At 32.6% G+C, this 23968-nt stretch overlaps 1 protein-coding gene across 2 annotated transcripts in view; it reads left to right on the forward strand.

Annotated features, from left to right (window-relative positions):
- The first annotated feature begins 1749 nt into the window (after positions 1–1749).
- The window catches only part of LOC110108235 (outer envelope membrane protein 7), a 34562-nt gene continuing 12343 nt past the window's right edge, over positions 1750–23968 (forward strand). The window contains exons 1-2 of one of the 2 annotated variants that reach the window (XM_028692340.1): positions 1750–2083; positions 19319–19331. In XM_028692340.1, the coding sequence (XP_028548173.1) occupies positions 1811–2077 (267 nt within the window). In that variant the 5' untranslated portion in view covers positions 1750–1810 and the 3' untranslated portion in view covers positions 2078–2083; positions 19319–19331. Of the gene's footprint in view, positions 2084–19318; positions 19332–23968 lie in introns of those variants that run through there. The other variant, XM_020838793.2, reaches the window with a different exon arrangement.

Consider the following 23968-nt stretch of genomic DNA (forward strand, 5'->3'; position numbering starts at 1 on the left):
TGAGCTCTGATTCTTTATTTGATGTTGCATGATATTCATGAAATATTAGTATACACACAAACAAATATAGAAAGAAAAATACTATGCGATATAAAGATTTTTGTTATCATCAAAAATATAAAACTCATGAGCTCGAGTCGTAATAATATAAACTTGCTGCATTTAACAACTATGAAACCCATTGTTTCCAATGAATGGAATCATCTTAGATAGGAATTATTATTATATAATCTTCTACACATAAGGAAATCATTAGTTTGAATGGCATCTTTAATAACCTCCACCATAGTAGATCCACTTTCAGTTTCAACTTAGTTTTCTTTATACGATTCCATGAGTAGTCTTCCACCTCCTATTCCAACTAGGCTTGGAAAGCTAATGCAGCTACATATTTACTAGATATCTTTTCTTTGAGCTCAGTCTGATCAGATAATAAAGCATGAAAATTTTTAATTTCTTGTCTAAGCTTGACCAACTCTTCACCAAATAATTTATTCAACTCTATCACATCCTAATGTCCATTCAAAATCAGTTTATACAATGTGATATCAACATCTTAAATTTTAGTGACAAATGTAGGCCAATGATTAATCCTTCTATTAAGAATCCATACATTTCTAAAGATTTTAATAGATATACATGTAGCAACTTTATACCTTACAATTGGTTCAAGAAACATTGCACCATGTAGAATAACTTTCCATGTAGAAGAGCATCCTTTCTTCATATCAGAATTTCAAATATCTTTCCCATATTTAGCAATTAGATTTTTATTGAGCAAAGAATCTAGTTTATCAATAAAATTCCTTGCAAATCTTGCACGTAAAGATCCAATTAAAGATACAGCTGAATGAATTCAATGGCCTCCCCTATTCCTTTCTTTACAAATAACCTTCTATGATACTTAATGAATACCTTGTTTCCCATTTTTCTTGTGCCAAATAAGTTCATGCACATTTTATCAAAATCATTCAATAGTCCCATAGGAACAAATGAATGAGTACATACAAAGATATGAAGAGACAAAAAAGTCGCTTTGATAAGCACAAATTTTCCAGCTAAAGAAATAAATATGTTTCCCTACATATCCATTTTATTCAATGTCTTCTCCATCATTTCTTGAAAATTTGAAATGGTTAGCCTTCCAAAGCAACCTTGACACCAAGATAATTCAATTCAATTACACGCTTGAATCCCAGAAGTCGAGAAAATAATTTTTTATTCTTCTTAATTGACTTGCTAAATAGAATAATGGATTTATCCATATTTAGCTTTTATCCATCTTTAATAATTTTCTTCACCATATTTATACTTCTTTTATTAGCTTTAGACAATAACTGAATGTCATATGCATAAAGCAAATGAGATATCCACCTCTTTGAAAACAAGCATTTGACAATAGTTGTGAGCACAATATAAACAAATAAGGAGGTAATGAATAACCTTGTGTAAATTGGCTCTTCGCTTCAATCCAATTAGAATTAATGCCAATAACTATGATAGAGAACCTAAAATCCACAACGCGCTTTATTATAAGATTAGAAAGTCTTATTGGAAATATGAGATACTCCAAGACTTGACTTAAGGTTAACTTAAATTAGATTAATTCATACTATCATAATCTTGTTTCATTTCAATTCTGACAGCCAAGAAATCTTTTTTAAATTTATAAAATCTGAATTTATAGAAAACTTGCTGAGCAAGTAAAATATGATCTGAGATACATTAGTTTAGTTACTAATTAAACTATTAACCAGGTTTAGCTCGTTTTGACTACACCCGACTCCTGAGAGGTGATAGAAAGAGCGCAATGGGCGGAAGGGAACGAGAGAAAGGTGCCCTGAAGTCTGCGCTGGTTGTCGCCGGTGGCCTGGCCCTGGCATGGGTGACGATGGAAACGGCCTTCAAGCCTTGGCTCGACCGCCTCCGATCCTCCATCGCCCGCTCCGATCCCGCCGCTGACCCTGACGACGCCGACGCCGCTGCCACCGCCACTCTTGATGATTCTAAGGAGGTGGATGTCGTCGATGTGGAGGAGGACGTGAAGGTGATTGAAGGAAGCCAATCGTCTGATTAAGCTAATGTAAGTTTTTCCCCCTCTCTATTCTTTACTTCAAAATTTTTTTTTTCTTCTATTTTGTATACTATGTTAGGCCCGTTTTAAGCAGATTTTGCTCAAGTCCCGCCAAATGGAATCTTGAATATAACCTATTGTTATGGTAAATTTGTTCAGCCTTCATTTTTTATCAAATACAGAATATGTTAAATCCATTATTTACAGGGTTTAATAGATTTAGGAGTTTCTTTTTCTCTTAAATCTCAAATTCTGAAACAAATTTTAATTAAAATTTAATAAGATCTAACCGTTGTTACCAAATAGTTTTAAGCTTTTAATCTTCTCAAAGTGAACTACATTTTCTAAAACGTACCTGTAGCTAAACTGCTCAAATTGTGTTAATCGTTCTTCTGTTCTTCTTTTATTATTGTTTTGTTTTTTATCTGTCTGAGAACTGGGAATAGGAGTCACTTGGAATTGGACATCTTATGCTTACATTAAATAAGATTAGTTGGAATAGGACGTTAAATGATGCTGGGTTTATATGGCAGTTTCAATAATGATTTAAATAATGTTTTAAACGGAGGCCTTCCGATGACCCGGTTAGAAAAGTTGATGTATTATATTTGACTTATGTTAAGAAAGGTAGAGGTAGACTTAAAAAGTCTTGGTTAGAAAATATTAGAAATGATCTTTCTTTATTAGATTTAAATGAGAATTTGATTTTTAACAGGACACACTGGAGAAAAAAGATTCGTGTTGTTGACCCCACGTAGTGGGACAAAGGCTTGTTGTTGTTTATTTTAATGCCGTAATACGATGCGATTATGCACCACCTTTTATTCTATGAATGTGTTCGAAAATGACATGTATGTAGCAAATTTAATTGTTCTATCTAATCGACTTGATTCTCTTGAACATATGTTGAGTCTTAAAACAATTGCTTTTTGATCCAAAAGGTGTAATTTCGAAATAGTTGTTTGTGGAAAAAAAGTTTTAGGATGAGAACCTTAGTTTTTTTCAGTGGTGGAACCAAGATTTAAAATGGGAGTGGCAAAACCAAAACCTTCTAAAATAAATCAACTTTCTAAACTAACATAAATAGACAAAAAAAACCAAATAAAAAAAATTTCTTTCTTCCAATCTAATTATTTTGATTAGGCATCCTAAATTGTGACTGATGCTTCTCCACTGTTTCAAAATCATCATCAATTAATTTTATCACCAAACTCATAGTAATATCCTTCTCGATAAATTTTATCAATAAAAATCCAAGAAATCATCTTTTATCTTATTTATAACATTAATCTTTTAAGAAATTGTGTTAATGCTAGGGCGTCTCCTGGAAGCGACGCAATGTATGTCCTGAATACAGTGACAAGTGTGCAAGGGTCGCTGCACCGGCGCCCGGGTGTAGTGTTAAATAGGTAAGGGTTCCCACATCAAAGACGGATGTGGGCAAAGAAGCTAGTCCATAAAACTAAAATTAGGATAGGAACTTGGAATATAGGTTCCCTTACAGGAAAATTAATGGAATTAATAGATATTATGATTCATAGGAAGTTAAATATTTTGTGCATTCAGGAAACTAAATGGGTTGGAGAGAAGGCTAAAGAAATTGATAGTTTATGATTTAAACTTTGGTATTCGGGTAGGAGTCGTACTAGAAATGGTGTTGGTGTTATTATAGATAAGAGTTTAAAGGATAATGTTATAAAAGTTAATAGGATTGAAGATAGAATTATAGCTTTAAAGATTGTTGTTGATGATAAGATTATTAATATTATAAGTGCTTATGCTCCTCAAATAGGTTTGGATATGAGTTCTAAATTAAATTTTTGGAATGACTCAGAAGGTAGACCTAAAAAGACTTGGTTAGTAAATATTAGGAATGACCTTTCTTTATTAGATTTAAATGAGAATTTGAGTTTTAATAGGACACAATGGAGAAAAAGGATTTATGTAGCCGACCCCATGTAGTGGGATAAAGGCTTGATGTTATTGTAGCAGCATTATATTATCAATGTTCATTGCTAAAAATGCAAGTTTAGTTGTTACAGTCAAAATAGAAATACTTAAGACTAACCAAATCTTCTCAAGATGAGGATATATAATCAATTTTCTCCTTTTTGCTGACATTTTATATAGATATAAAATTGTGGAAAGATTCTAAAATTTTTTATTTTGATGACCTTCAATTTCTTCAATTTCAAAGTACTCCAATTGTATTTTTAAATGTAGGGAAGAAAATGAGGGTTATGAGAATTTGGTGGGTGGAATGAGAAAAAAGATAACAATTTTGGGAATTTAAGTGCAAAAGGGGAGAACACAATGGAATTAGAAATTTGGGGATGGAAGAGGGGAGAGGGTTTCAAGAATTTTAGGGTGGATGGGTTTCAAAAGGTTTTCCTTTTTACTTTAATTACTTCTTAAATTTTTATCATTAATAAATAAAAATAGAAATATATATTTGAATAAATTAATATTATTATGATATTTTTATATAATTAAAGCATGATAAATAGATTAATATTAAGAGAAAAATGATTGATAATTAGTCTAAATTTATAATTAATGTTAATTTATATTTATGCATATAAGTTTGGGGTGATAAAATTTTCAATGTAATATATAATATTAAGAGATTTACTTCAAATCTAGGGGTGTCGAGGGCCCCCTTGGCTTCCCTTTAGTTCCAACACCGGTTTAGGAATTTGGGGCGACAGGGTTTCAGGAGTTTTTTTTTAAACTCTAGTAATTTCATCTTAAATAAATAGAAAATGAAAACTAGATATTTGAATAGATTAATATAATTATGATGTTTATATATAATTAAATATGATAAATAGATTAATATTAATAACAAAATACATGATTCATAATTAATCTTAAAATATAATTGTATCAAATTATAATTATGCATTTAAATTTAGAATGGTTGAATTTTTAACGTAATATAAAATATTGAGGAATTTACTCCATATCTAAAAGTTGCAAGTGCTCCCCTCAACCATCTTATAGTGAACCACTGATTCTTGTAGTTTTTGTTGTATACTATATCGAAGATAATGGATTTATATTGACGGTTAAATTTTTTTAAGAACATTCTGATCTACTGCATATTACAGTTTGACTGAACATCCTTCTCTAATTGCATGGTGTGATTTCACTATTAAGCTAGATATAGTAAGACAATTTATCTAAAAAAATTTCTCTTGTTTTGGATTTTCTTCTATAATGAATATGGGTGCAATAAGGTAATACATTAGTAAATGGGGTTTTGATAGTTTAAAGGCACACCTTGAGGGAAGTGGGGGTGGGGTCTTCTTTTGAAATTCTCCCAGCTCTAACACTTAGAAACTAATACATGAAATCTAATAATTTAACAACTAAACACATGTACAATAAACTAATACATGAAATCTAATAATTTAACAAATTTAAATGACATTACACAAAAGATACTATGACAGACAACAACAACAACAATAAGCCTTTATCTCACTATGACAAAATTTTAATAAATTATATCAATTCGCAAGTGTGGCGCTACATAGGTAAAAAATTGTATTGATTAAATGATGATGTCATTGATTGAGTGTTCCAACTAGCGCACATAATAAAAATTATTAAACTCAACTACACAAGCTATAATTAATTAATTATATTACCAAACACCAAAATCACACAAGTGTCCAAACTTAATACGTAATGGCGAACACAATGATTTGTTGCTAATATAAGTGTTGGATTTATAAGAACAATGTAAATGATATATGCTAAACAAGAGCACAAGAATTTGAAATTTATGATTCGCTAAAAGACATTCAAGCACAAGCAATAAACTAAGTAAATTTTCAAGAATAAACTAACTTGGAGAACAAATAAAAATAATAGATTTTTATATAGTTTGACATCAAGTCAACTCACATCCATGCCTAACCTTCACCCTGTTGAACTCGTTTTTATTGCGCCTTTCCCTTGGTCGTGCTTGATCGACTTGATCGAGCCATGACGAGTCGAATTCAAGTCGAATCCGCGTCATTAGAATTTGATTTCAAATTGACTCGGATCGACTCGACTGCACTTGATCAATTTCTATCAACATATGTCGACCTTGTCGGGCCCGATTTGATTTTAATTAACATTATTTTTAGGATTAATTTTGTATAAATAAATTAATTAAATTAGATCGAGCCCAACTCAACTCAAATTGAGTTTGATTCGGACTTTAATTTGACCTGATTCAGCTCAAATTAATTTTGCTTTAAACTCCAACTTGCTTTTTGATGAATTTGAATTTGATGCTTAAATCAAGAAATGCAAGCGAGCGGTCCCGATTGAATGGACAGTCGGCACAGCTCCTTTCCCTGATATCCTCGATCTTCGACAGTAGAGCAGTTTCCATTCGCATGTGTTCGAGCGGCTGAAGCTAGAGGCGGCGAAATGGTGGGCTTCCACTTTTGGTTTTGGCGTGCTTTCCATCTATCCGAAGCCTGCTTTGCCATAAGAGGCACGACGGAAAGGCATTCAGAGAGCCCGACTCTTGGGATTTGGCTCGCTCTCTCTCGTCCGGTTGGTATAGGAGCTCCAAGCAGAAACCCATATCCCTCACTCTTTCGTCGCTGCTGTTCGCACAGCCCTGACTGAGACCCCCAACCTCTCCCGCTCCCTCTCTCGGTTCGCAAGGCACCTGAGCAGCCCCCTCTCTCGGCTGTCTCCCCTCTGTTCGCCCAAGAAAAAGGAGCCAAAGCCCCTCTCCTCTTTTCCGGTCTCTCCTCTGTTCGCACAAGCAGGAAGAAGCCGAAGTTGCTACAAGTGCCGGACCTGACGCCGCCATTTGACTTTTGTTCTCCATCTCACTTGCAAGGTGATTTCCCATTCTTCTCTCCATTCTTATTCTTCGTCCTCTTCCACTTGTTCTTCTTCTTTATCCTCTTCTTCTTCTCTTTCTTATTCATCTCTTTTATCTTCTTATTCCCCTACCTTCTCTTCCTATTCTCTTTTTATATCTTTCTTTTTTGATTTCTCTTCTTAACTGCTTTCTTCAAAGCTAATAATGGTTGTGTTTAGTTCACCAAATAATGTTGTGTTGAGCTCCTTTGCTTGCTGTTTTACTAAGCTTTCAGCAATTTTTTAAAAAAATACCCTCCATTTCATAAATGTTTTATTTAGATGATCAAGCTATATGACTTGGTGAAATATGTATGTACTTTACGACAAGCTTGGTGTTGTTTATTTCTACATTCCTTATGTGTAAATGTGAAGGAATTTTCAATCGTTAATGATTTATAGCATGTAGTATATGTTATATAATCTCATAGATACATCTAAGAGATTGTAATGTCATTCAATAGATGTATTCAAGGTGTTTGTATTTTTTGTCTCTTTAGAAATAGCATGAATATTTGGCTAAGAAAGAGCCATGGGAAGGACACATTTTCATCTTGCTTCACTTATACTTTTGAGGGAATGTTAGAATGTGGTAAGACATTCATGTACTTACGATTCTTTTCTTTTAGATAGCGATATGCTCAAAAATATTCATATGATTCGCTTTATGTGAGTCTTGCAAATTATTAGAATTAAAGATGTTAAACAGCTTGGTGTTGTTTATTTCTACATTCCTTATGTGTAAATGTGAAGGAATTTTCAATCGTTAATGATTTATAGCTTGTAGTATATGGTATATAATCTCATAGATACATCATAAGAGATTGTAATGTCATTCAATAGATGTATTCAAGGTGTTTTATTTTTGTCTCTTTAGAAATAGCATGAATATTTGGCTAAGAAAGAGCCATGGGAAGACACATTTTCATCTTGCTTCACTTATACTTTTGAGAGAATGTTAGAATTTGGTAAGACATTCATGTACTTACGATTCTTTTCTTTTAGATAGCGATAGCTCAAAAATATTCATATGATTCGCTTTTTGTGAGTCTTGCGAATTATTAGAATTAAAAGATGTTAAACTCTCACTTTGTTTCAATGTTTAATGGTGATTGTGTGAATCGTAACCATGTTAGGAAGTTCTCGTATTCGTTCGTATCGTAAATGACATTTAACATGAGTATTAAATTTCTTCTATTTGGTAAACAAAGAAAGTATTGAAGTTTATTTAGTGACGTGCTTTGGTCGAGATTATTCTCCATGGGCTTCAATTGATTTTGTCAATTTAATGAGTGTTAGTTATCATCAGAGAATACAAAAAAAGTATGTATTTCTTTCTAAGAATAATATATATATATATAACAATACTTAGGATCATAACTTTTTTTTTTCTCTTTCTTGAAATAGGAATAATAGTTAATGCAATGTCTCTTTTATATATTAGTATATATTTCTTGAACAAACCATGCATGTTTTGGTACCTTTGATTTGTTCTTTGAGTTGATTTATGAGATTAAAAAAAAAAGTGGTATTTTCTTGTACTTTTATCATGAGTTATGATTGACTTCAAACTAGCTATTTTATAATAGATTCACATGGCGTTGTTTGTGGTTTATATGTGAACCTTTTATGTTGATTCATTTGAATGAGTCCTGTGAATGTTGCACACAAATTATTTGATGAAATGCTCTAAAAAAATGTTATAATGAAATGTCTTTTTGTTATCTTGCCAAAATCTCATATGGATACCAAGGGTGTTTGTCACCATCAAGAGCACTTGAAAGATTTTAAATGTGACAAATTTTCATTAAAACTTTGTAGATGATTGAAAAGAAAGTTCTAAGGTGTCCTCTTATGAAATGAATTCATATTCTTATTTTTGTATATGCATGTATATTACTTATTTGTAATGCGACACTGCTATATTTGATAGAAAGGTTGGTGATTATACCAAAAGTACATGAATGCTTGAAACCTGTGAAGTTGTGCTTAGCCTCCACTAGTTAATCTCTCATTTAATGGCGTATGCGTTCGGCAACGAACATTTGCATGATTATTGGAAACTTCGATATCATTTGTGAAGGATATATCTTTTCATGATTATTGAATAAACGGTTGTTCTTTATGGTCTCGTTAACTTGAGCATGTTTAGTGAAGTATGATACATAAAAATTGTTGTATTTGAGGTCATGTTCTAACAACATGCATTCGTTAGGCCTAAGTGGGATTTGTATACACATTTAAATTACAAAATCACACCTTTCGCATAAAGATCCATAGTTTTATAAGATGACTCATGTACTTTTATTCCATGTTTTCATGCCTATACATCATTTACTTTATGATTGATTTAGAGAGGTTCATACACCTCTATGTAATTGAAATTCATGTAGACTTATAATTGCATCATTTATAAATCGATTGGAGAAATGTACATATAGATACACGTTTAGATTTATTTTATTAGTAAGATTTAAAAATCCCTTCATGTTTGTGCTCCAAATGATATAGATTTATAGGATTCTAATGGTACGCCGTAGTGTTAAATGCAAATAAGCCGCACTCACCTCTTCATTTGTATATATCTATAGTTATCATAAGAATTTGTGTGAAATCTCATATGTATATCATTGTTGCAAAATCATCTACTTAATGCGAAACTCATAACCTTGATAAATCTACTTGTGTGTACACCCTATGTTTCTACATCATGTTACATGTTCGATAAAAAAAATATGTGATAACCAAGATATAGAGTATGTATATGAAAATTTTATAGATAATTAGTTGTCTAATATTTGATAAATCATGTATTTTCTAATCACTTGTCATGTTAGCATCAAATATCACTTGCACATACCGTTCCAATTTACCAAATGACATATAAAAAAATATTTTCATTATTAGATTGAATTTTAATATTATGTACAAATTTGTTACTAAACTAGTTTCATGAGTTCATCGAAAATTTTACAATGTATATTTAGAGCTATATAGTGTAAGAAATACTGCTTATATCTTTGCACAATATATGTATAACGTCTCGCTATGTTTCATGTTAATGAATTTTAACATGTTTTATGTATAACATGGTTTACTCTCAATTTCCTTTACTTATATCAATGAGTTTTCACATGCTTTGAATTTATTCTTCTCGCACACTATGTGATAGCAAGTTTCTATATACTCATTATATAGAAGCATGTGTTATATCAATAAAGTACTATGTAATTCATGCATAACTTTTCTTTATACTTTATGGTAGAAAATTTTCACTATGCTTATGTTTTAATGGATGACATGTATTTGGTTGATGAATATGAATTGCTTAGTAATTAGATTACTATCAACTTGCTTCTTTCTTTGAATAGTGCTTGCACTCACTCCATATTTTCCATCTTATTATTTTATGAGGAACATCGAGTCTTGTATATGCGTTGATTAGTGGGTCGTTTGCATGGGAGCTTTTAAGTGGGCACGCCTGGGTCAAATATATCTTGATAGTCCTGTAGAGACTTCTCATTGCATTGCCTAATGGTTATACATTAGCACACGTATTTGACTGTTCTTTTACTTTTCCACCCGAACATATTTGCTAGGATGTTTAGTTTATCGGCCATAGGTTAGTCCAATAACGAAGCTTTAGCCCACAAGGCCAAAGCTTGCCCCTTATCATGAAACCTAGAGACCCTTATAGTCATTTTTGGCCTGTAGTGTAGGCCACCCATGTGTGTCATGTGCATCTTTTTTCTCACACGAAAAATATATGAAAATTAAATAAAATTTAAGCTCTAGTATGTTAGGTAGCTTCTTTTGATTAGCTTCATGATTGTAACCCCTTAATAATTAGTATGCTTTGTTACTATTTGAGCTTAGTGTAAAACCTATGTCAAGATTTTCATTTGCTCCAACAATGATATAAAATGGCTTCTAAAAGCTACAAAATCAACTAATAAAATATATTAATTGATTTGTAATTAATCTTAAATCATTAATGAACCCATTATAATGATAACCTTCCACTAAAATTTATTAAATAACAAACATAAAGCTTGATAACAAGATGATTACCTAGCAACCCGAGCCTACGTGTCTATTAACATAGTCCCAAGGAGGGTGAAATAAACCTCATGACCCTGGTTTAACAAACGTAATTATCGCTTAACTAAGTAAGCAGTAATAAGCTACCAACAAATTAAATCTTATAACTTCTATCTTAATTAATTCAAAAATATAAGAAGTGTATATCAATCATAAACATTTAGTTCTAAAAGTGACTAATAAAATATAATCAATACATAGGCCTCTAATTGAATTCATAAATCATTACAACTCCTAAAATGTTTTAATTAATTTACAAATCTAAAATTTTCTTAACCAATAAACAGCTTGAAAGTTATTAACTACTCAAGTAAAATATTAAAATATGTAAAATACCTCTCACTCACTCCTAATATAATAATCTACATTAATTAAAGTGAAACTAAATTAAGATTATTAAAACTCTCTCAACCAACTTTCATTTGTTTAATAAAGTATTAAGATGTTAAAATTTAAACCTTAACTAAAATCTCATAATTATAAGTAAACCAAAATGAATCTGTTGGAGGAGCAAATGAATTTCAAGTCATACCTTAGTGACTTAATACATGTAGAATTTATATTCATCTTTATACATTCTCCTTTAATACACAGGAGATATATAGGATGGACTACCTTGAGCTGCGGAGCTAAGTGTTCTAGAAGGTTAGTTCCCCGAGCCCACTGTGACAACGCCACGTACCTCATGAATTAAGGAGAAATAATACAAAGGTATATAGAAATTATACCCTCCTCAAAAAAAATTAAAGCCATCTTTAGGAACCTAAACCAATTACCTTAACTACCCAAGTGTTATAACATAGGTCAGGTAGAACACACATACATTTCTATATATAGTGTGTCATTCCACTCTCATGTCAACCTCCAAAAAACAAATTTATCTTAGACATATGAAGCTTATGATTTTCTTTTCATGGTGGGTAATAGACCCATCTTAGTGGTGTCACCTTTAGTTATTCATCTGAGTCCTAGATTATTACCAAGGGAAGGACTAACCAACCCTTGTCACATTTTAATAATTTCGGCCTTAATTCAGAGTAGGATTGAGGATGGGCCATTTGCTCCTCAATTCTTTATAATCTTAGTATAGGTTAGGACCTAAGCCTTCAGGCTCTTCATAATTTAATAACTCAAATTTTAATCCTAAGATCAAGCTTTAATTAACTCATCTTAAATGACTAAGCACTTAAATAAAAACTTGAGGGTTAATAAATTAAACAATAAGAATCCGACCTTGTAATTCAAACCACTCATCTAATTTGGGGTAGTTAGGTACACCTTTTCACACACATTTAGGTGCTGGATAGGACACTTTCTTTATAGGCATCCTAGGGTACGGTGTAGCTAGGATAACTTTTTACACTTTCTTTTTTTTTTACATTTTGTATATGTGATGATATGATGATTATTTCTGGTTTGACTTGTTTGTGATTGCTTTTTTTTTTTTTATTAATGAGTGGGCATTTGCCTTTAAGTGGTTAGATTTTATAGAAATATCTTCTACAGGTGGCCATGTTCCTAAAGGGTAATATAAAAAATGCTGTCATCTTAAATATGCTCTTTGATATATACTACAAGAAATTCTATAAAAGCCCATTGAGAATATGGCCCTAAGAACTAGGTTCTGGATGATATGTGATTTTTATTATAATTACGCTAATATGTATTTTTTTTGTAGGGGATTAATGTAATTTTCTTTTTTATATAAAATGTAATTTGATTTAAAGAGTTATGAAAGCTTTTAAATAAGATATTTTTAATGTGTTAGGGATCCAAAGCGAAAAGAAAACCCTTTATAGGGAATTTCTTCTCATTTGGATATCTTATTGGAGGGTGCAACATGAGGAGCTTGAAAGGAAATAATATGGAGATAAAAATACATCATTTTTAAGACTTGCATCATTTCATAGGGATAGAATCCGGGTTGTTATCAGTGGAGCCCGACCACCTACTTTTCAGTACTTCTTAGGTTGTATAATAATTGACACTTGCCACAAACTTTTGGATATTTTGATTAATATTATTGATGTGATGACGTGTTTACTTCGCTTGCGCATTAGAACTGCATGCTTTTTTTTAAGTTTCTTAAATTACTTTGTTTGGGTGTGGCTCGGATGAAGTCAACATTAGGCTCTTTAGGGTGTTAAATTTTCTATAAAGTTAAAATTTATTTAAGCAAGATAAAAAGTGAATATAGGATTAAAATCAATTTACCTTTTAGGCTATTCCGTCATTTTCCTTTCTCATTCTCTCTCATCATATCGTCTGATGCTAATTATTATAAATTTTGCTTTAGACAGTACGATGACTTACTCGGGTCCTTTCGTTATCTTCTGTTTTTGTTCTGACTAGTGAGTGACACATCCTAAGTCCTTGCTTTTGAGCCTACCTTCGGGGGGAATCATCTTTGGATCCTTCACCGACTCGGCGTACGTCACTCTTCGCGGGCCAGCCCCCTTTAAGGCTGCTGCCTTCTCTTCCCCACAGAGGAGAGGGCGTGCAGTCATGCATCCCTTTGGACAACCAGTTGCTCAACGGCCTGCCCGGGCACCTGCTCGTCCTATTGTTGTTTCAGTGTGCCTAGTGGTTAGGTAGCTAGTGCCTAGGCCACTCCCTGTTCAGCCAATTCGTCCAGTGGCCAGGTGACCAGCACCTGTAGCTCCAATTACTCGTACGGCTCCGGCCCTTCAGCGCCGGCAGTCTATAGTTACCTCCCTTGCTGCTCCAGTAGAGGTTACTCGTGCTTGAGTTTCCCCTCCTTCCTCTTCGAGGAAGAGGGGTGCTCAGACCGAGCTTCCTCCACCCTCTACCCGTTGGGTTTCCATTCTCATCCGGCTGTCTCACCCTAAGGTTGCTGAGGAGACCCCGACGCTCCCTCCTGTAGTTCCTGCCCCTTTAGTCTAGTTAGTTGGTACAGATGTAGCATCTTCTTCCACCTCTGGCCTTGGGAGAAGGGCCCGGAGGAACAGGAACAGGAGACTGCGGTTAGCAGCGTCTGGGGTAGAGATACAATAGATGGAAGTTTCAGTGGATCAGTAGGAGCCGATTCAACAGAGGGTGATTCCCTTGCAGCGGGAGCCACGCCGACCTACAGTTACTCTGTTTTATTTCTCTATTATACTAATGTTTACGTGATTAACTGTTTGGTCAATCTTTACATATTTCTTGGGTTATTTTACTACTCTCTCTATTTTGTCTATCAGCTTTTATTATAGGATCTGTTTGGTGTTGATGATCGTAAGGATGGCACTGGGTATCATAAATTGGAGCTTTTACTATTTTTTGCTTTGCTCCCTCTTTTGGGTTCTCTCCCTTAAGCATCGTAGAATGTACTTAGGTGATTTTGTATTTTTCTGTAGTTTGGAACTCGAGCTCTTAGTTTTTTTCTCTTTATTTTTTTAGCTCTTTTCAGCTGTAGTGAGCTTGAGGTCCCCTTAAGGACTGTGTACCCTTTTGATTAATCAATGTGTAAGTCCCTTTATGGGTTTCCCCTAAAAAAATAACAACAATAAGAAGCTTATTTCTGATATAAGGCAATCCCATTTTATCCAACCTAATCATGTCTTTAATAATCAAAGGAAGATTAGAATTGGAAAAATCAGTAAGACTATCTAATATGTAAACCAAATTTGCCAGCCAGTCGGCGCACACGTTACCTTCCCTATACACATGAGACATATAGAAGTTAACAAACATCAACAACTGATTAATTTCTCTAATAAGATAGAAAAACTTTGGATTGCAAACACTATTCGATTGATGTCTAAGAAAATTAATATTGGACGTGGCATCCACTTCGATCCAAATATTGGTAATACCAATCGAGAAACATAATTTATTATCGTTAAGAATGGAAGAAAGCTCAGCATAAATAATAGAGCACTTCTCCAACGGGCTAAAAAAAGTCATAACCATATTACCCATGTCATCCATAACCTTAATTATTCAGTGAAGGATCCAAAGATGATCCCCCTGCAGGTAGGATCAAAAGCAAGAACTCAGGAAGTTTCACTCGCGAGTCAGAGCCAAAATAGAAGGTAACGGAAGGACCGGAGTAAGCCATCATACCGTCTAAAGAAAAAATTAAGAAAATTAGCATCAGACAATATGATGAGAGAGAACGAGAAAGGAAAGGGACCGAATAGCCCAAAATGCTAGAAATGAAGGAATCTAACTAAGGAGCACCAAACCCGGAGTGCACACAAGAGAAGATAATATAACATCCGAAGATGGAGAGAGAAACCTGTCCTTTCGTGGTCGCCAGAAATCTGTGGGTCTCCGAAAAGATTCTGCTTATGGGGTTTGAATGCAAAGTGTACGGCCATACTATCCCGTATGACAAAACGATCGTAGGCCTTTACACTTGACACAAGCAGGCCAATGGAAGAGCAGATAGAGTTATACATATGATTAACCATGGAGGATAGAGGCTTTCGCCTACACACCTCGATGGATAATAATATGTATAACCCAAATCATAATCACGAGATTTCCCCCATCCGATACATCAGTTCGAATGGGATTTATTTGATGTGGGGATCAATTTTCCATGAGCGCAAGCCCCCGTAGTTAATTATATATTAGACCTTGACCTAAGAAAATTATTGATTAGGGATGTCATATTATTCTCTCAAATAGGTTTATCACATATGAGAATTTCTAGACTCTCCTAATCAAAGGGGAAGATAGGTTCAACTTTGTTTAATCATCATGTGCGGCTTAATACCGTCACTCGGTCAGTCTAAATAAGAGAAAACTAAAGAAAAAGGCACTGCACCTCAAGCATGCGTGAGAGAAAGATGGAGGTGACGTCATCCGTGTGATGCAGATGGATGGAATTTATAGCCACTGAAAAATAGAGAGCTTACCCACCGATAAGGCATACAACGGTATGCTCGCATCACTAGCCTTTGATCTTAAATCTATAGAAGATATAGTATTATTTACATAACACTAACATCTACGACCTAACTAATGCAATCCGCCGTAAGGGGACTAACGACTTAAATCCCACAAGGGATCTAAGTAGCCCCGGCCTGGATTTACCACCCTACTCGGAAAGGGGTACCAGCTAAACTCTACTTAGAGTATCAAATCCATGTTATTCACTCTTATGCAAATGCATGAGTGGTGGGAGGCACATAAAAGAAAATGGGTATCTAACCTGATCATGAATGGTACTATGCAAATATAAAGTAAACTATCCTCTATGTTGTAAAAGAAAAATCTATATGCTGACTCAATGTTATGCATGTGTAGGTAGGTTCAATTAGGATTGGTCAATAGTCACCGTGAAGTGAACAAGGCTTATTAGAATTTTAAAAAGTGACTCTTTAAAGGAGTAATGCATTAATTTTTTTTAGAAAGATTAATTGATTTTAATTTTATGTTCACTTTTTATCTTGCTTAAATAAATTTTAACTTTATAAAAAATTTGACATCATAAAGAGCCTAACATTGACTTCATTCGAGCCACACCCAAATAAAAAAATTTAAGAAACCTAAAAAAAAGCATGCAGTTCTAATGCACAAACAAATTAAACACATCAGCACATCAATAATATTAATTAAAATGTCCAAAACTCTATGGTAAGTGTCACTTATTATACAACCCAAGAAGTATTGAAAAGTAGAGGTGGCCGGGCTCCACCGACAACAACTCGAATTATATCCCTATGAAATGAAGCAAGTCTTAAAAATGAGGTATTTTTATCTCCACATTCTTTCCTTTTAAGCTCCTCGTGTTGCACACTCCAATAGGATATCCAAATGAGAAGAAATTCTCTATAAAGGGTTTTCTTTTCATTTCGGATCCCTAACACATTAAAAATACCTTATTTAAATGCTTTCACAACTCTTTAAATCAAATTATATTTTATTTAAAAAAGAAAATTACATTGATCCCCTACAAAAAAATATATATTAGTGCAATTTTAATAAAAATCACATCATCTAGAATCTTGTTCTTAGGGGGGCCATATTCCCAAGGGGCTTTTATAGAATTCCTCGCAGTACCTATCAAAGAGCATATTTATGATGTTAATATTTTTTTATATTGCCCTTTAGGAACATGACCACTTGCAGAAGATAATTTTATAAAATCTTATCACTTAAAGGCAAATGCCCGCTCATCAATTAAAAAAGAAAAGAAAGCAATAAAAAATAAGCCAAAATAGAAACAATCATCATACCATCACATATGTAAAATGTAAAAGAAAGAAAATATAAAACGTTATCCTAGATACACCCTACCCTAGGATGCCTATAAAGAAAGTGTCCTATCCAGTATCTGAGTGTGTGTGAAAAGATGTACCTAACTATCCCAAATTAGGTGAGTAGTTTGGGTTACAAGGTTGAATTCTTATTGTTTAATTTATTAACTTTCAAGTTTCTATTTAAGTTCTTAGCCATTTAGGATGAGTTAATTAAAGCTTGATCTTAGGATTAAAATTTGAGTTATTAAATTATGAAGAGCCTAAATGCTTAGGCCATAACCTATACTAAGATTATAAAGAATTGAAGGGCAAATGACCCATCCTCAATCCTACTCCTAATTAAGGCTGAAATTATTAAAAAGTGACAAGAGTTGGTTAGTCCTTCCCTTGGTAATAATATAGGACTCGAAGAATGGCTAAAGGTGACACCACTAAGATGGGCCTACTACTCACCACAACAACAACAACAAGATCAAGCCTTTATCCCACTACGTGGGGTCGGCTACATGAATCCTTTTTCTCCATTGTGTCCTATTAAAAGTCAAATTCTCGTTTAAATCTAATAAAGAAAGGTCATTCTTAATATTTTCTAACCAAGTCTTTTTAGGTCTACCCCTACCTTTCTTAACATAAGTCAAATCTAATACCTCTACGTGGGCCTACTACTCACCATGAAAAAAAAACTCCTAAGCTTCCTATGTCTAAGGTAAATTTGTTTTTAGAGATTGACATGAGAGTGGAATGACACATTATCTATAAAAATGTATATTGGTTCTACCTGACCTATGTTATAATACTTGAGTAGTTAAGGTAGTTGGTTTAGGTTCCTATAAATGGCTTTAATTTATTTTAGAGAGGGGACAATTTATATATGCTTTTATATTACTTTTCCTTAATTTATGAGGTACGTGGCTTTGTCACAGTGGGCTCGAGGAACTAGCCTCTTTAGGACACTTAGCCCCACAGCTCAAGGTAGTCCATCCTATATACTTCATGTATTTTAAGGGAGAATATATAAAGATGAATATAAATTCTATATGGTTTAAGTCACTAAGGTATGACTTAAAATTCATTCGCTCCTCCAATAGGTTTATTTTGATTTACTTATAATTAGGAGACTTTAGTTAATGTTTAAATATTAGCGTCTTTATACTTTATTAAATGAAAGAAAGTTAGTTGAGAGAGTTTTAATAATCTTAATTTAGTTTCACTTTAATTAATGTAGATTATTATATTATGAGTGGTTGAGAGGTGTATTTTACATATTTTAAGATTCTACTTGAGTAGTTAATAACTTTCAAGCTGTTTATTGGTTAAGGGAATTTTAGAGATTGTAAATTAATTAAAGAATTTTAGGAGTTGTAATGATTTTTGAATTCAATTAGAGGCTTATGTGTTGGTTATATTTTATTAGCCACTTTTAGTACTTAATGTTTATGTTTGATATACACTTTTATATTTTCAAATTAATTAAAATACAAGTTATAAGATTTAATTTGTTGGTAGCTTATTACTGCTTATTTAAGTTAAGTGATAATTACCCTTGTTAAATCAGAGCCATGAGGTTTATTTCACCCTCCTTGGGGCTAAGTTAATAGCCTTGTAGGCCCGAATTACTAAGTAATCATCTTGTTATCAAGTTTTATATTTGTTGTTTAATAAATTTTAGTGGAAGGTTATCATTATGATTGGTTCATTAATGATTTACGATTAGTTACAAATCAATTAGTGTATTTTATTAATTGATTTTGTAGTTTTTAGAGGTCATTTTGTCATTATTGTAGCAAATGAAAATCTTGACATAAGTTCTACATTAAGCTCAAATAGTAACTAAACATACTAATTGTTAAGGGATTACAATCATGAAGTTAATCAAAAGAAGCTACCTAACATATTAGAGCTCAAATTTTATTTCATTTTCATATATTTTTTTCATCATGCTTGTGAAAGATATTTAGAAGCTCAAAAATCATTAAGAAATAATTTTTACAGTTATTTAAATATTTTTTAAAACTAGAAAAAAATTATCCTAGCGGTGCCCACTTCTTGTGAGAAAAATGATGCATATGACACACATGAGTGGCCTACACTACAGGCCTAAAATGATCATAAGGGTCTTTAAGTTTCATGATAAGGGGCAAGCTTTGGCCCACAAGCCCAAAGATTCGTTAGTGAACTAACCTATGATCGGCTAACTAAACATCCTAGCAAATATGTTCGGGTGGGAAAGTAAAAGAACAGTCAAATGTGTGTGCTACTGTGTAACCGTTCGGCAATGCAATGAGAAGTCTCTACAGGACTATCAAGGTATACGTGACCCAAGCATGCCCACTTAGAAGCTCCCATGCAAATGACCCACTGAATAACGCATATACAAGACCCAATGTTCCTCTTAAAATAATAAGAAAAAGGTAAATATGGAGTGAGAGCAGACATTTTTCAAAGAAAGAAGCAGGTTGATAGTAATCTAATTACTAAGCAATTTATATTCATCAACCAAATACATGTAATCTATTAAAACATAAACATAGTGAAAATTTTCTACCATAAATCATAAATAAAAAGTTTTACATGGATTACATAGTACTTTACTGATATAACACACACAACTACATAGTAAGTATATAGAAACTTGCTATCACATAGTGCATGAGAAGAATAAATTCAAAGTATGTGAAAACTCAATGATATAAGTAAAAAAGATTGTGGGCAAATTATGTTATATATAAAGCATGTGAAAATTCATTAACATGGAACATAAGAAGATATTATACATATATTGTGCAAAGATATAAGCATTTTTTCTTATACTACATAGCTCCAAACATACATTGTAAAATTTTTGATGAACTTATGAAACTAGTTTGGTAACAAATTTGTACATAATATTAAAATTCAATTTAATAATGAAAAAAAAAATTATATGTCATTTGGTAAATTTGAATGGTATGTGCAAGTGATATTTGATGTTAACATGACAAGTGACTAGAAAGTACATGGTTTATCAAATATAAAACAATTATTTATTTATAAAATTTTAATATACGTGCTATATCTTGGTTATCACATATTTCTTTTATCTAACATGTAACATGATGTAAAAACATAGGGTGTACACGCAAGTAGATTTATCAAGGCTATGAGTTTCATATTAAGTAGACGATTTTGCAACAAAGATATACATATGAGATTTCACACATTCTTATGACAACTATAGATATATACAAATGAAGAGGTGAGTGTGGCTTATTTGCATTCAACACTACGGCGTACCATTGGAATCCTATAAATTTATATCATTTGGAGCACAAACATGAAAGGATTTTTAAATCTTACTAATAAAATAAATCTAAACATGTATTTATATGTACATTTCTCCAATCGGTTATGAATGATGCAATTATAAGGCTACATGAATTTTAATTACATAAAGGCGTATGAACGTCTCTAAATCAATCATAAAGTAAATTATGTATAGGCATGAAAACATGGAATAAAAGTACATGAGTCATCTTATAAAACTATGGATCTTTATGCGAAAGGTGTGATTTTGTAATTTAAATGTGTTTACAAATCTCACTTGGGGCTGAACGAATGCGTGTTGTTAGAACATAACCTCAAATACAACACTTTCTATGTATCATACTTCACTAAACATGCTCGTTAACGAGACCATAGAGAACAATCGTTTATTCAATAATCATAAAAAGATAGATCCTTCACAATTGATATCAAAGTTTCCAATAATCATGCAAATGTTCGTCGCCGAACACATACGTCATTGAATGAAAGATTAACTAGTGGAGGCTAAGCATAACATCACAGGTTTCAAGCATTCATGTACTTTTGGTATAATCACCAACCTTTCTATCAAATATAGCAGTGTAACATTACAAATAAGTAATATACATGCATATACAAAAATAAGAATATGAATCCATTTCATAAGAGGACACCTTACAACTTTCTTTTCAATCATCTACAAAGTTTTAATGAAAATTTGTCACGTTTAAAATCTTACAAGTGCTCTTGATGGTGACAAACACCCTTGGTATCCATATGAGATTTTGGCAAGATAACAAAAAGACATTTCATGAATTAGGATTCCACTATTTGGTGTACCGCCATAAGGCAATACTCAATCATTCAACAAGTAGATGTATAAACCTTTATAACTTACTCTCTCTCTTCTTAACGGGCTTGGCAACCCAAAAATGAAATGCAAAATTTTTAATAAAAATCTAAAGCAAATAACTTTTGAATTAGTGGTGATTAAAAGGCTATACCAACTAATCTAATATTATCAATCTCTAATACACAATGTTTAAAATTGCACAATTGAATTTTGAAGCATTTCTATCCATGAGATGAGGCGTAAGCCTCAAGACATTTTAAAAGTGAATGAAATAATTGTACAACAACAACATCAAGCCTTTATCCCACTACGTGGGGTCGGCTACATGAATCATTTTTCTCCATTGTGTCCTATTAAAAGTCAAATTCTCGTTTAAATCTAATAAAGAAAGGTCATTCCTAATATTTTCTAACCAAGTCTTTTTAGGTCTACCCCTACCTTTCTTAACATAAGTCAAATCTAACACCTCTACTCTCCTAACCGGGTCATTAGAAGGCCGCCGTTTTATGAGACCAAACCATCTAAGTCAAATCTACCTAATATTCTTAATTTGCATGATTGGCATGTGAATGATATCTATTAATATAATAATGAAATTTAAGCTCACATAAATTTATAATAGTATTATTATTCAATTTCAAGATGAAATAATTTTTTAGCAAATGATTATTAATTATTAGAATTTTTGCCAATAATAAATATCTATAATTTAAATAAGTAGAAAAAAATTTGAATAATACCTTAAATATGTTTTTAATAAATCTAAGTTAAATCTAATCATTTTTTTTTTTTATGTTTATCATCCTTTTCACATGGATAAACATATTTAATCAATATACAGTGAAATCTAACAGCAGTCAGACACTAGACTTCATTGATCCTCGATCTTGAACATGCACTTTAGTTTTCATGTATTGTGCACTTGGTGTCCATCCTCCAAGTAGTAGATACTACAAGTTATTCTAGTGGAAATAGTCTTTATATTCTTGTTTGGTATAAAAAGATTAACCTGAAAGAAAATATTTAGCTAATAATTTGATGATATTCTATAAGGTTTGTTATCATCAACACAATAATGAATCACATCTGAGTCACTTGAGCTCATGCGGTTAGGTGGTTTTACAAATTTTCATTTCTTTGCAGCCATTTTGGATTTCTGCTTTTTTAGATTATGGATCACTATAAGAAGGCAACTTATTTAAGAGCATAATGAACGATGTTTATTTGAACTTTGTTTTGTTTGAAGCTAAGCAAGACTTGGCTTGAGGTAGAGTAAGTTGTTATGTCCATGTTTGAGTTAGGCTATGAGTATCACATAGAGAATATAGATTCTCTTAGGTAGAAAAGAAGTATCTTGGAAACTTCTGAGTTATATATTTTTTATTTCTTTAAATCAAAATGCCAGATATTTCAGTATAAGAAGGCATTTAAGGATGCAACTAATTAAGTCTTGAGATAGATATTTCCTTGTTCCGTCTTAAGTTTGATTACTAGTTTATTTAGCTACGCTTGTCTTTGGCATTGGCTTGAATTGAGGTTTTATGATTAAGTTTGAGCTAGGCTTGGATGGGTCCGATGAGATTTGTGTTGTTTTTTAGGAAGAGGGAGTTTAAGTGGAGGTGATATGAGGGTATTTCATCCACTCTACATGATAATAATAATAAAATGAATATAGTAAAGGAAGGAAAGATATATGAAATTGTAAATGTAAAATTTGATGCAATAAATTGGTTTTGTTGAAGGCAAGCCATTAGCTTTCGAAAGCGCTCAGGTGAAACAAGGAAAAACTAGAATGCCACACACCATTCGAATAGATGTTATTACCAAGATGCACCCAATCGAGTATCATACCTTATGATATTAAGGAATGCGATAAGTTTTGTGTGTTGATTTAGCATATTAACAGTTCAAATGTGAAAGATTAGTTTGTTTTTATGTTGACAAATTGATATAGGATGATGTGAAATTAATATGGCAGGAGAAGGGTCAGAAGTGGCTGGTCCAGCAAGGATCAACCCAACCAGCAGTCGGTTCAACAAGGATTGAGCCAACCCCTTGGTTGGGCGGAATTAGATGACATTTTGCCCCACTTGTGGGGCCAGCAAAGCTATAATTCATTATGTAAGGAGGAGGAATTAAGGGGGGGATTATTTAGGGATAGAGTTCCATTTTTGAATTCAAATATGAGAGGGAATTAATTAAGGAAAGAGAGGCTGATTTGAGAGGGAATTAGAAGAGTCTTTTTGGGGCTAACTATGTTATTATTTTTGTATCTTGCAATTTGTTTTATGTTATAGTTTTCTTTGTGAGTTTCCTAGCGGCATTTAGGGTTTGTGCGAGATCTGATCTACCTATTGAATGTAGATTAATTGTATCTTGCATTATTTTTTAAGGAGAAATCCGAAAACAATCATTATATTTGTGTTCCTATGATTTTCTTCTCTTTTTTTGCTGTTCTTACTTCTAGGATGCATCAAACTAGTATCAGAGTAAGGTTTTTGGATGGATGACAACAAAGAAAGTGGATGCATTGGAAGTCGAAGTGGATCAAATCAAAATCGGGATTGA

The sequence above is a fragment of the Dendrobium catenatum genome, unplaced genomic scaffold (assembly GCF_001605985.2).
Source record: "Dendrobium catenatum unplaced genomic scaffold, ASM160598v2 original_scaffold_177344, whole genome shotgun sequence".
NCBI classification, from domain to species: Eukaryota; Viridiplantae; Streptophyta; class Magnoliopsida; order Asparagales; family Orchidaceae; genus Dendrobium; species Dendrobium catenatum.